The 14,110-nt window shown below is 50.6% G+C and overlaps 2 protein-coding genes across 2 annotated transcripts in view; one reads left to right on the top strand and one right to left on the bottom strand.

Annotated features, from left to right (window-relative positions):
- Positions 1-1,533, bottom strand: part of EFCC1 (EF-hand and coiled-coil domain containing 1) — a 44,110-nt gene extending 42,577 nt beyond the window's left edge. The window contains exon 1 of the mRNA XM_025374991.1: positions 188-1,533. Coding sequence (XP_025230776.1) covers positions 188-883 — 696 coding nt within the window. The 5' untranslated portion in view covers positions 884-1,533. The remainder of the gene's footprint in view (positions 1-187) is intronic.
- A 6,843-nt stretch (positions 1,534-8,376) lies between these two features.
- KIAA1257 (KIAA1257 ortholog) overlaps positions 8,377-14,110 on the top strand; it is a 75,668-nt gene continuing 69,934 nt past the window's right edge. Inside the window, exons 1-4 of the mRNA XM_025374985.1 lie at positions 8,377-8,540; positions 9,179-9,472; positions 11,310-11,500; positions 12,324-12,537. Of these exons, the coding sequence (XP_025230770.1) occupies positions 9,211-9,472; positions 11,310-11,500; positions 12,324-12,537 (667 nt within the window). The 5' untranslated portion in view covers positions 8,377-8,540; positions 9,179-9,210. The remainder of the gene's footprint in view (positions 8,541-9,178; positions 9,473-11,309; positions 11,501-12,323; positions 12,538-14,110) is intronic.

Genomic DNA, 14,110 nt, shown 5'->3' with positions numbered 1-14,110 from the left:
GGGACTGGAGTGGAATGGGGAGGAACAGGGACAGGATGCAAGTGGGCTGAGGCGGGGTGGGATGGTGTAGGGCTGCCCTCTGTCTACCCTTCCTCTGCCTCTGTCCCGTCGGGCTCCGCAGCCAGCCAGCTTTTAGTTCGAGCCCTCTCCCAGGCGTTACCACCCTCCCTCTGCGGCCAGCGCGCACCTGCAGTGCTAGGCAGCGCGCGTCACTGCTCTGCAGCGCAGCGCGCAGGTCCTCCACCAACTCGCGCAAGCTGCTATTCTCCTCCTCCAGCCGCGCAACGCGCTCGCAGTCAGGACCGCTGTCGGGGCCAGGCGCGCAGGGCGGGCGGCGGCGGCGGCGCGGACGGCGCAGGCGGATCTGCGTCTCGATGTGCTCGCTGAGAGCGCCGCGGGGCAGCCGGGGCCCAGCACGGGTGCCGAAGTAGCCGCAGAGGCGCGCGTGGAACTGGCGGAAGGTGAGCTCCGGCGGCTCGGCGCGCAGCGCCAGGCGCGCCTCTTCGTCGGTATCTGAGTCCCCGTCCGTGGCCAACTCAGCGGCCGCGTCCCCGGTGGTCATAGCTCTGGAGTTCGCGTCTCCGGCTGCCTCCCCGGCCGCGGTGGCCCCCTCCGCGCGCAGCCCCAGCACAGCGCAGAGGGCGCGGAAGTCGGCGCGGGGCAGGCGGCCGGCGCCGCGGCAGTCCAGGTGGTGGAAGACCTCCTGCAGGTACTGGTCCAGGCCGGTGGCCAGCACCACGATCTCGTTCTCCACGCCGCGGTCCAGCCCATAGTGGTGCGCCAGGGCGCTCAGCAGCCACTGCGTGCGCCGCGCAGGTCGCCGGTACGGGTCACCTCCCGCGCTCTCCATGCCGGCCTCCGCGCCCGCGCTGTCCGGCTCCATCGCTGCGCCGCGCGTCTCGCTCCTCCGGTCCCTCCTCCGGTCCCTTCGCCCCGCCACTTCCAGGGGCGGCCCTAGAGTTTCTTGAAAGGAGGGGCTTAGCGGTCGCGATCTGGTTGGAGCGGCGCCGGGGACCGTGTCCAGCAGCTGCGCTGGCCTCACAGGGCGTCTGGTTTACCCCAGTTGCTTTGGAGGGGTCTGGGGTAGGAGGTCCAGGAGCCCCCCGGGACCCCCGCAGCGCCACCAGTGCCCGGTCGGCGTCCGAGTTTGGCTTCTCCGCGTGACTCCCGCGCTCTCCTCTCCTCACTCCCGGGGCGTTCCTGGCGTCTGCGCTTTTCCTCCCCCTCCCGGCCGTCCACTCTCAACTCCCTCCTCCCTTCGCCCCGCCCGCCTGGCGCGGAGAGTTCGCCCCGAGACCTGGGCGAGGGGTTGGCGCGGGATCCGAAGCCCAGGAGGGCCTTGGGGGTGGCGGCCTCGTCCGGTTGCTGGGTATGTGCCCCCACACCCAAGCGTCACTCTTCCCCCTCTTCCCGAAAGGCCTTTCGAGGGTTGCCTGGCAAGCCTGCTCTCGCCGCCCTGTAGCTGTGGGTGCGGAAAAGTCTCCCCTCCGCTTAAATTCAGCTACCAGGTTTCCGAGCACTTCTTGTGCCACCATAGACCTTGCAAAAAGCCCCAAGTAGTAACTGGGAAAGAGAGGGAAACAGGCTTGGAGAGGCAAGGGGTCTAGGTTAGGGGCACCCCGCTGGTCAGAAGCTGATCTGTGCTAACTGCTCTGTCCAGATCCCTGTTGGGGGTGGGGATAGGATTCTCGGGAAAGTGGTGTCTCCCGCCCCTGCCACCTTTGTGCCTGAGGGTGCTGACTTGGCAATGGGATCCGAGTTCCATCTCTGAGCCGGGGTTAGGTTAACAGGTTGATGATTGGCTGATGTTTTAGAACACATTTCTGGAAGATGAAGAAAAACCTGCTTCTCTGGTGAGTACTGGACTGTGTTCGCTTTCCTTTTCACGAGAGGCGTGCAGTGATATTGTGATATTGTTCACCTGTTACCTGCACCGGGAACGGTTATCCAGCCACGGTATCCAGCCACGTTGGAGCAAGAGGCAGACTCTTCAGCTGTTCCTAGCTATAACAGAGACAGAATCTTGCCTTGTGGATAACTCTGTGAGTTTAAATGTAAAATCTTGCCGTTTGAAAAGCGATAGCATTCTGTCTCCTCTGCCACAGTATCCCAGAATCAGCACTTTGTCCATTTGGCAAATTCGTGCTTGTTCTTGAAGGCTTTGCCCAGAGTACATCTCTGCTGGGAAGGAGTTAAAGGCTTCTCCCAAGCATTTTGGACATACTGTTTTAGGTTTGTTTTTAATTATAAAAGTAATGGCAATTTGACAAAGTTTTTACATCACATCCACTTCTTGGCTTCTACCTTAGAAAGCCACTGTGCACAGGATGTTCACTGCATCATTGTTTATTAGAGTGAGAAACTGGAGACAACACGGTGTCCATCAGATCAGCTAGGACTCAGCAAACGAGGATGAGCAGACACAGCAAGGCACAAGCTGATTATGCACAACACTGATGCTTGCATAACAAGAACAAAAACACAAAAAACAATACTATTTTCTGCTGGGACATGTGTATGTGAGTGCACAGAAGAAGAGGGAGGGATTCATTAAGTGGATTCAGTGGTTTTCTCTGCAGATGGGAAACACTGCAGTATTTACCTTTTGATAAGATGTTCTCATGTGTTTCTTTTTCTTGGCCGGGTGGGGTGGCTCACGCCTGTAATCCCAGCACTTTGGGAGGCCGAAGCGGGTGGACTGCCTGAGGTCAAGTGTTCGAGACCAGCCTGGCCAACATAGTGAAACCCCTTCTCTACTAAAAATACAAAAAATTAGCTGGGCATGGTGGCAGGCGCCTGTAATCCCAGCTACTTGGGAGGCTGAGGCAGGAGAATCATTTGAACCCGGGAGGCGGAGGTTGCAGTTAACTGAGATCCTGTCATTGCACTCCAGCCTGGGTGACAAAGCGAGACTCCGTCTCAAAACAACAACAACAACAAAAAGAACCTGATTTTATTTCATGTCAGTGCTGAGGGCTGGTAGCCCAGGCAAGAGTGCAACACCCTCCCCGCCCCCCACATCCCTGCAGCTGGTAAAGGAATCCTTTGAACAGTAGCTTTCCTGGGCCAGTCAATATTGAAAAGAAAGCTTTTAAATGTCTTGCTGGGAGCCTTTGCCGCCCTCTGCTCCCCTACAGCTCAGGGAAGTAAGGGTTGATAATGGTTTTCTGTCAGGCCTGTCTGTCTGCCCCGTGGTGTTACCAGGCACCTCTGAAATAATTCTGGTTGCATCCACAAGGTTTTTGTTTAAGGTTCAAAGTGAGCAAACTCAGAGGTCTCCTTGCGCTCTTTTGTATGAGCTGGGGGGATGGGCATGTGTCTGTGTAGGGTAGAGTCAGGGCTGTGGCAAAGAAATGATTTTCTGAAGTCAGTTCAGTATTGTTTGAGCCATTTCAAATAGTATATTGTTTAAAGTGTCTTTTAAAGGTCCAGGAAAATGCTAAAAAGCAAAAATCATCCACTATTCTGCCACCAAGAGGGGACCACTGTGTATTTCTGATGTATTTATTTCCAAACTTTTCTATGTATTTGGGCATGAAAGAACTTTTTGGAGTGATTGAAATACTCTGTCTTCATGGTATAGTGGTTGCATGACTGTGTACATCTGAATTTCACAGTGTGCAAATTGTAGCTCATTCAACTTGACATGAAAAGCACAGTGGAAAGGGCGCCGTTGGGATCTTTCTTTGCACAGGAACTGAGCTTTGTAAACAGCTTGACTGTGGTTTCTTTGCAGACACTGCTCCAGAGGCTGCTCTGTGCTTCCTCAGAATGAACTATAAGGTGCTTTGTCATCCCCCACAGATGCCCACAGAGGTAATTTTCAGCTTTTCTCCACAAAAACAATACTGTGAACAGTTTGTGCCATATCTTGAGTGATTTATTACCGGGCCATGGAGTATACATATTTTATAAACTCGCGATATTGTCACACTGTTTTTTGGAAACTTGTGTTATTCTATCCAGAGCCCAGAATTGTCTGGGAATGTCCTTGGGCCATTATTTTCAGTGTCATAAAGCTTTTGGGTTTTTAGGAGTCTTGGTTAGTGGATTTGCTTTAGTGTTCAGACACCAAGCTTTACTTCTATTAAAAATAGGCCTGTTGTTAGGCAAAGATTTCTTAGATACAATACCAAATGCATGGTCCAAAAAAGAAAAAAAATGATGAATTGGACTTTCATCAAAGTTCAAAACATTTACACTTCAAAAGATACTATTAAGAAAATAAGATGAACAGGAGACTAGAAGGAAATATTTGTAAAACATATGCCCAGTAAAGAACTTATATTCAGAATTTACAATGAACTCTTACAAGTGTGTTCTGGCTTGTAAGAACAAGTAACAAGTAACAAGAAGACAAACAATCCAATCAAAAGTGAGTGAAAGATACAAACAGATATTTCGCCAAAGAAGTTGTATAAATGGCCAACATGCATATAAAACAATCTCAGTATTCTTAATTGTTAGGGAAATGCACATGAAAACTACAACGAAATACTATATCATACCCATGAGAATAGCTGTAATGAATAAAACAGGCAACAAATCTTGTCAAGAATTTGGAGAAACAGGAAACTTCATGTTATTGATGGGAACATAAAATGATGCAGCCCCTGTGGAAGATAGTTTGGCAGTTTCTCAAGAAGTTAATCACAAAATGACCATACGACCCAACTATTCCACTCCTAGATATCGACCCAAGAGAGATGAAAACACGTCCACACAAAGACTTGCATGGGAATGTTCATTGCAACATTGTTCATAAATGTCTAAGTGCCTAAGCCAAATGCCCATTAACTGATGAATGGATAGGCAAACTGTGGTCTGTCCACACAATAGAATATTATTCAGTCATGAAAAGGAATGAAATACCGACACATGCCGCAACATAAATAAACCTCAGAAACATAACGGTAGGTGAAAGAAACCAATCACAAAGCCAGAACACATAGTGTCTGACTCAATTTATAGGAAATGTCTAGAAAAGGCAAATTTTTAGAGATGAAGTAGATATTGGTTGCCTAGGACTGGGAGTTGGAACAGAGATTAATTATAAATGTGCATGAAGTCTTATTAGGGGGATGAAAATGTTCTAAAATGAATTTATGGTGGTGATCACACCACTTGGTTACTGAAAATTACTGAAAATCATTGAATTCTATGCTTGAAATGGATGGATTTTGTGAAATAAAAAATACTTCAATAAAGCTGTTAAAAATGGGGAAGGGGCAAGAAGAAGATGGATGTAGCTGATTCCCAATATGCTTCCAGCTGCCAGAGTCTTGGGATAACTTCAGGAAGGCCTCGACATAACCTGTGGGAGCTTGGGAACCCCCAACCCGGCGGAGTAAGGAAGCAGGGATGGATTGTTCAGTGACCTTGAACACCTCCCACCCCTGGATGTTTGCCCCTCTGCTTACCAGAGGTACAGTCCATGTCTTCATCCCCTTGAAGTGGGGCTAGCCTCATGACTTCCTTTGGTTAATGGCATGTAGCAGAGTGACATGGTGCTGGTTCCACGCCTAGGTCCCAAGAGGCCTTGCAGCTTCTTCTGTGCCCTCTGGGATCCCTGCTCTGAGAATGCCATCTGAGGAAGCCAGGCCAGGCTACGGGGAGATGAGGTGCCACCTGGAAGGAAGCTGGTGTACCACTGGGGGCGGGGGAGCCCATGGAGGGGAACCAGCGGGCCCGCGGAGAGCCAGCAGCAACTTCCAGACATGCAAGTGAGGCCTTCTGGCACCTTTCAGCCATGTTGGTCCTCCAGCTGAGCACAGCACAGGGAGTGAGCCCAGGCGAGGCCAGCAGAGAACTACCCAGCTGATACATGGAGTGGTGAGAAATAACAAGTGTTTGTTGTTTGATGCCATTAAGTTTGGGGATGGTTTTTACTCAGTAACAGATAATTGAAACAGAAGACCCCTTTCCTTTGCTTCTGATCTGCCAGCCCTGAAGCCATCTTCACTGAGGTGGGGTTGTAGACACACCACTCTCTCACACCTGAGTAGTGGGTGGCACACCTTTGCCCTGACTTCATCCTGTGATGCTCTAGGTCTTGACCCAGACACCACCTCTCTCAGGGCAGTGGTTCCATATTCTGGTTGTGTAATACAATCTTGGTGGTAATTTAAAAATATGGCTCCTGTTCCTATTATTTATTGCACAACAAATCACCCCAGAACTTAGTGGTTTAAGAGAGCAACAACTTACTTTGCTTATAAATCTGCAATTTCTCATGATGGAGACAGCTTGTTTCTGTTTCTTAGTGTCAGCCAGGGTGTCTCAAAGACTAAAGGCTGGGATCATTTGAATTCTTGCACTCTCATATGTCTGGGAGTTGAGGCTGGCAATTGGCTGGGAACCATCAGTCACAACAGCTTCATGTGGCCATTTCACATGGCTGCTTGGGCTTCCTCACAACATGGTAGCTGGATTCCTAGCATGAATAGTATACCTCAAAAGAACAGGGCAGAGGTAGATGGAATTTGTATGACCTGGCCTCAGAAATCACATAGTGTCATTTCCTCTCTCTCTTTTGACTGAGGCAGGTCACAAAGGTCTGCCCAGTTTCCAGGGGAGGGGTCTAGACCCCCCCCCCGCCCCCACTGGGTGGGAGGAATGTGAACCCCAGGATGCCTGCCAGAAGATTATGTGGGAGGGGATCTTTTGAGGTGGCTGTCTTTGGAAAATACAATCTGTCACTGGTTCTTAAGCCCCACCTCTGGAGAGTGAGTTCCACAGGTCTTTAATGAAGCCTCAGAATTGTATTTTTGACATGTAGGTGTTTCCAGTGCACATCCAGGATGGCACATTGGTCCTTGGTCCAAGACCTCTGGCCTCTCACTACTGAACTTGGGGAGAGATTGGCCTCTGCCCTAGGTGGTGATGTGATCAAGGAACCTTTGGAGGGAAACCAGCCTCAGGCCAGTGGGTAGGACCTGGGGAGCAGGAGGCCTGATATCTGTCCGAGGGTGATGGTGGTGTTGAACTGCCCTTGTTAAAGGGCCCTTTTGGGGGCTGGTGTATCTGAGTAGCTTTGTATTCTTCCAGCCCTTTGTGTGTCTCCTGAGCACTTCCTAGCATATAGACAGCAGTCTCCAGGCTGCTGCAGGTGGGGTGTGGGCAGGCAGTTGTGGCTGTCATGCTGAGAGTTTGAACCCCCTCCTCACAGGGCCCACTGCCATTTGGTGTCTCCCCTCACAGCTGTACTTGAGGCTGTTTTTTAGACTAACTGAACCCGAGGAGTATTGGAGCGCCCAGTATTAAAGGGGCTGTCCCATGCCCTGAGAGCAGTCTGGGGAGGCATGCACTAGGAGGCTCAGGACTTGGGTCTCAGCCCCAGCTCTGCCACAGTTTTGCTCTTTGACACAAAGTAGGTCATAGCTCAACTCAGAGCTAAAGTTTTCTTAATAGCCAAGCGTGTGTGTAGCCTCAGCTCTCATTCCCTTGAACAAACTGACTGCCAGAGCGGGGTACCCTCCCTCAACAGAAGACCTGCCTTGGCTTCCCATTGCCCATAGTCCTGTGCCCTACCTGCCCTTTGGGGCTATGTACCATGGGCCGCGCATGCTGCTGCAGCCTCACCATCCATTCCTGAAACTTGCCATGCCCTTTCACCTCAGCCTCACCATCCGTTCCTGAAATTTGCCATGCCCTTTCACCTCTATGGGCCTTTGCATATGCTGTTCCTCTACCTGGAATGCTTTCTCTTGCTTTCACCGCCTCTGTCTAGTCACCCCCCAGATTTGGCTTTGCTCACCTCCTCCATGAAGCCTACCGCAGCCCTCCACCCCAGCGGCTTGCTGTGCTGAGGTCTTCTATATTAGGAGCGGCAGCCAGGGCTCTCAGCTTGGGTGGTTTAGCAGACGAGCGGAGGCTTTGGAGTCAGGCAGTCCGGATTTCAACACAGTGCTGCGCCCTACTTGCTGTGTGACCTCAGGCGAATCGCTTCACCTCTCTAAGCTTTGTTTTCTCATCTCTGAGTTGGCGCTCATAATCACTAACCAGAATTCTCATGCTATTTTAAGGACATCAGCGACAGAAGCAGGGAATCTAATGAGACAGATCGTGGGGAGGTCTGAGTTTGCAGAGCCCACAGCTTCCTTTGCTTTTATTAAAGAATGGGAGGTGGGAGCTGATGGAGGGGGAGGGAGAAGCCATCAACCCCTCTCCCCCATCGTACGGGCAAGGGCCAGGCTTATAGTAGGTGCTGACGTTCAGAGTAGAAACTCCTTAAAGAGTGAATGAATGATTGAATGAATGAAGGCAGCTGGTTTCTGAACGTGGATGTAGCCATTTGACAGACTGCGCGCAGTGGCTGAGGGGAAAAGCCCCGCCCCGCGGAGCCCCGCCCCCAGGCCGCAGGCCCTCGCATCTCCTAGCAACCGCCAAACGGAACTGAGTAGCTGGGCCTCCGGCCCTCCCTGCACCCGCGGACGCTCCTTTCAGTCTTGGAGTCTCTTCGCCGAGGTGGCTGTGGATCTGGTGCGGGAGTTGCCGCCGCCGTCCAAGTCCCCGCTGCCACCCAGCGCATCCGCTTGCAGGTACCGCCAGCACCTGGAGAGGAACCCCGACCCCTGCCCCCAACTCGGCCGCAGCAGCCCGGGACCCTTCCCTCCTCTCCTCGACGCGTGTTCCCTCCCCGGTGTTTGCCCGGCGTTCCGCCTCCGTGGGCCCTGAGCTGATGCCCCAGCACCCAGTGCACATTCATGTTCTGTCTAGGGGGCACGGCTTGCCTTCCCCGACCTCGCCAGGTTCCTGCACGTGCTGCCCGCGGCCTGGTTTGCCTCTCCCCAAATAGCGAACGCATCTTGTGCTTAGTCGCAGCAGACCTGCCTGAGTAGACGCCCCCTCTTCCGCCTGGTAGCTCCCGGGAGCTGCTCACCTGGGGCAGGCATTCCAGAAGCCCGGCGACTGACTCCTGGTTAGGCGAAGGAAACAGGGTTGCTCGTCGTCGTGCTTACTGCCAGCCACTCTTCTCTGTGGTTCCTTCATCCATTCATTCTCTTAAGTCGGTTGAGTACCGACTGTGTGGCAGGCAGTGAAGGAGCCCCGGAGTTCACCCAGGAGCAAGCTGGGGAAGCGGGGAAGAGACGGGTGGGTGCTCCTGCAGGAGGCCGGACTTACTTCCTGGAGCAGCCCTGGAATACAGGCGGGGACAGCCTCACTTTCTCCCTGCCAGGAGCGCCGGCGGCCAGCGGCGCGCTCTGCAGCATGTCGCTGAATGCCTGGGAGTGGGAAGAGGACCCCGCAAGCATAGAGCCCATCTCCTCCATCACCAGCTTTTACCAGTCCACGAGTGAGTGTGACGTGGAGGAACACCTCAAGGCCAAGGCCAGGGCCCAGGAGTCTGACTCTGACCGCCAGTGCAGCAGCACTGAGTCCTCATCTGAGCCTGCCAGCACCTTCAGCTCCGACGTGCCCCACGTAGTCCCCTGCACATTCACCATCTCACTGGCCTTCCCTGTGAATACGGGTAGGTGCTAGAGCAGAACTCTAACACCCTCTGAAAAAAAGAGGTGTATGACTTTCTGCAGGAATTTAGGGTGCATATGCCCCACATCGTCTCTCCACCTGCCCCACCCCAAAGCGGGCTGACCAGTGCCAGCCAGGAACAGAGGTTGAAAAGAAACAGCAATTTTAGGAGAGGCCCAACTGTGGCTGCATCAGCTTCACATGCTTAATCCTCTCAATAACCCTGAAGCAGATGATGTTCGGTCTGCTTTTTACAGAGGAGAAAAAACCAAGGAGAGGTTAAGGCATGGATTCTCATAAGCGTTTGTGCATCACCTAATACCTTGTTTAAAATACATTTTCCGGGAGTCTGAGGCAGGAGAGTCTAATGAGAGAGATTGTGGGGGAGGTCTGAGTTTGCAGAGCCCACAGCTTCCTTTGCTTTTATTAAAGAGTGGGAGGTGGGAGCTGATGGAGGGGGAGGGAGGGAGGGAGGAGCCATCAACCCTTCTCCCTCATCCTAAGGGGCAAGGGCCAGGCTTATAGTAGGTGCTGACGTTCAGGGTAGAAACTCCTTGAAGAGTGAACGAATGAGTGAATGAATGAAGGCAACTGGTTTCTGAACGTCTCTATATGTCTCTAATTTATTCTACCCCTTATTGGTGGATATTTGAGTTGTTTCAAATGTTTTTCTGTTACAATTCTGCGATAGACATTCTTTACATACATTTTTGTGCATATATGTGGGCACTTCTGTTGTCTGTATTCCAAGAAGTAAATTTGCTGGATTGAAGGCATACATTTACAGTTTTTGACAGATACTGTCAACTTCTCCTTTAAAAGGGCTAAATAACTTGCCTTTCTGTCTACAGAAAATGAGAAGCTCTGTTTGTCCACTTGCTGGCCCACCTGAGATTGAATCAGAAAAGGTCTAATGCTACCAGAGCCTGGCAGGAGAAGCTTGACTCCAGTCTCTGCACAAATGCTAACCATTTTGGTAGCAGAAAAATTAATGCTGCAGCAGCCTTCTGGGGTTAAAAATTTAGACTTTAAAAGCTACAGCTTTAAAGAGGGTCATGTTTTTATAGAATTATATTTGGATTAAATGTTATAGAGCTTCTTATCATGTGAAAAGCCCTGACCTAGAGTGTGGAGTTTAAGCTGGAGTGTAAGCAACCAGGGGCAGGGTCAGGGGGCTCCTTGGGCTCTGGACTCTGGCAGAAGCCCATCTGTACCTTCCACATCCTGTCACCCTGTCCACCCCACATTGGGTAGCTTCACCTATGATGTTTTTGTGAAGCTGTTTTCTCTGTGTCTGGAATATCTGCTAGCTTTGCTCCTCTAAGACTCTGCTAAGGCCCCCCCTGGGAGGCCCACCCCACCCTCCCCATGCAGAGTTTGCCCCTCCACCTTTGTTCTTCACAACCTTGTTTCTGCTGCTGTTATTGCACAAATCATATTGTACTGTGATTATTATTATTATTTTTTACCTGCTTCTTAGGGCCAGGAGGGACTAGGGTGAGGCAAGTAGGGTGTCTCTCCCAAAAACATCTGGCTTGGCCATGTGATTTCACTTTAACTCTATCACTTTTTTAACCCTAGGCCTACTAACCAACACTCACTCTCCAACAGAGACACTCACTCTGAAAACCACGCACTTCAATTTTGCACTCAGGTGCGCAGTCCAGGTCCTGCTACTTTGCTGGCTAGGAGCACTGGACCTGTACCTCCTTTCCCAAATTGGGCAGGCAATGTCGAGTGCGTAGCCTCTCACAACATCAAGCTCCATGGAACTGGGGAGATGGATCTGCTTTTCCACATGAGGTTAAAACGAGACTTTTTCAATCTGTATCTTCAAGGTCACAAGGGGAAATACGCAAGTTTGATTGAAAAATATAAGAAGCACCCTAAAACAGACAGTTCTGTTTCAAAGTTACGTCGTTTTTACCACATCGAGTATTTCCTTCTGCCGGACGATGGAGAACCTAAAAAAGTTGACATATTGCTATTTCCAATGGTGGCCAAAGTGTTCCTGGAGTCAGGAGTAAAGGTGCGTGTGTGAGTGCATGTGACCTTACATATAGTCTAATGCTTATCACGAAAAGTGTGCCACTCCATGGATGTGCAACATCAGCTTTACCTCCAGTTTGCTAGAATTGGAGGATCCCAGGCCCCACCTCCTGAGTAGGAATCTGTACTGACCTGATCATTCCAATTACTGACTTTTTTTTTTTTTTTTGAGTCGGAGTCTTGCTCTGTTGCCCAGGCTGGAGTATAGTGATGCAATCATCTCCGCCTCCTGGTTCAAGTGATTCTTATGCCTCAGCCACCTGAGTAGCTGGAATTACAGGTGTGAGCCACCATGCCCAGCTAGTTTTTGTATTTTTAGTAGAGATAGGATTTCACTATGTTGGCCAGGCTGGCTTTGAACTCCTGACCTCAAGTCATCCTCCCGCGTTGGCCTCCCTAAGTGCTGGGATTATAGGTGTGAGCCACCCCACCTGGCCTATTTTTTATTTAGATATTTTACCCAGTAATTTCCGGAATGTTTCAAAAGTTTTTGTGTACACACTACCTGCACACACACACTCCTGCCAGTGGTTTGACCCTGGGTCATTGCTTAGAAGCAGTCGAGGAGGATGCTGTTTGCAGATAATTACTTTGATTTTATTCTTCCTGAGGAACGCAAAAGTCTGATGGGGCCCAGTACACACCACCCCATTTTCCCTGAACTCAGAGCCTGAAGAGTGACCAGGCACTGAAGTCAGGCAGCGCTGCTGCTGAGGGCCAGGCTGGGGCTGGGGTTTGCTCTGTTCACCATGGCCTTCACACATCTTTCCCCAGTTGACATCTCTGAATGTTGTTTTACACAGACTGTGAAGCCGTGGCACGAAGGTGACAAAGCCTGGGTGTCGTGGGAGCAGACTTTTAATATCAATGTGACAAAGGAATTATTAAAGAAAATAAATTTCCACAAAATCACCTTGAGGCTCTGGAACTCTAAAGACAAGATGTCAAGAAAAGTCAGATATTACCGATTAAAGACTGCCGGCTTCACAGACGACGTGGGAGCTTTCCATAAGTCAGGTGCTCTGGTTTTATTTGAAATGGTTCTGGAAGCCTGGGGCTTACTCAGTAGTAATAGCATAAAAGCCAGTGTCTCCTGGTTTCCTTCATCTAATTGGCATGTGCACACACGGGTTTCTACATCCGTGGGGGCATCCCACCAGGCCATGCTGTGGTGACAGGAAGCGCCACCTAGGGGAGTGATGGTGTGGTGGGCAGTGTTCTTGCAACTCCACCTTTTGGGCCCTTTCATTCCAGGGCAGCTCTGACGCGGGCACCCACCACCGGTCTGGACTAGTATTGTATGTTCACTGAAAAAAAAAAAACCAAACCAAACCAGAACAAAACAAAACCTTAGAGGATACCAAGAAACAAAAGAGAAAACTTTAAAATCCCACCATCCCAAGCCAATTGTCTTACGATTCTCATGTAGACTCTTCCAGACTCATTTGTGTAAATATTTTATCAATATCAGAAAGACTTTTTTTTTTTTTTTCGAGATGGAGTTTCACTCTGTCGCCCAGGCTGGAGTGCAGTAGTGCCATCTCGGCTCACTACAACCTCTACCTCCCCGGTTCAAGTGATTCTTCTGCCTCAGCCTCCGAGCAGCTGGGACTGCAGACACGTGCCACCACGCCTGGCAATTTTTGTATTTTTAGTAGAGATGGGGTTTCACCATGTTGGCCAGGCTGGTCTCGAACTCCTGACCGCAGGTGATCCACCCGCCTTGGCCTCCTGAAGTACTGGGATCACAGGTGTGAGCCACTGTGACCAGCCAATGTCAGAAAGTCTTTTGAACTCATCTTGAAGGAGAGAGCCAGGAGGGATGGAAGGATCCAGGCTTTGACGCCAGATGCTGGAATTCAGTCCTGTCTCCAACTTGTACTTGCTGGTGACCTGGGTATGTTCCTGAACATACGTTTCTCATCTGTAAAAAAGGAAAAATAACTAGTACCTGCTTCACTGGAATATTGGAGGCAGGTTGACAGGAGTGGTCCACCTGGGTGCAGGCAATAAGGAGGGTATGCATTGTCTATAGAAAATTTAAGAACTGTAATTAAATGCTACCAACTAAACTATGACATGGCATTAATTGTAAGATGCATCCTGATGCTTAGAGATGTTAAAAATTTTAAAAGGCAGGTACAGTGGCTTGTGCCTGTAATCCCAGCACTTTGGGAGGCTGAGGCAGGAGTTTAAGACCAGCCTGGGTAATGTGGCAAGACCCTGTCTCTACAAAAAATTTAAAAATCAGCCCAGCATGGTGATGTGCACCTGTAATTCTAGCTTCTTGAAAGGCTGAAGTGTGAGGATTGCTTAAGCCTGGGAGGTTGAGGCTTTAGTAAGCTGTGTTTGTATGACTGCACACCAGCCTGGGTGACAGAGCAAGACCTTATCTCAAAAAAAAAAAAAAAAGGGCCGGGCGCGGTGGCTCAAGCCTGTAATCCCAGCACTTTGGGAGGCCGAGACGGGTGGATCACGAGGTCAGGAGATCGAGACCATCCTGGCTAACACGGTGAAACCCCGTCTCTACTAAAAAATACAAAAAGCTAGCCGGGCGAGGTGGCGGGCGCCTGTAGTCTCAGCTACTTGG

Source organism: Theropithecus gelada, chromosome 2 (assembly GCF_003255815.1).
Source record: "Theropithecus gelada isolate Dixy chromosome 2, Tgel_1.0, whole genome shotgun sequence".
Lineage (NCBI taxonomy): Eukaryota > Metazoa > Chordata > Mammalia > Primates > Cercopithecidae > Theropithecus > Theropithecus gelada.
Note: the sequence above shows the minus strand (reverse complement) of the source record. Positions and strands in the feature narration are given on the sequence as shown.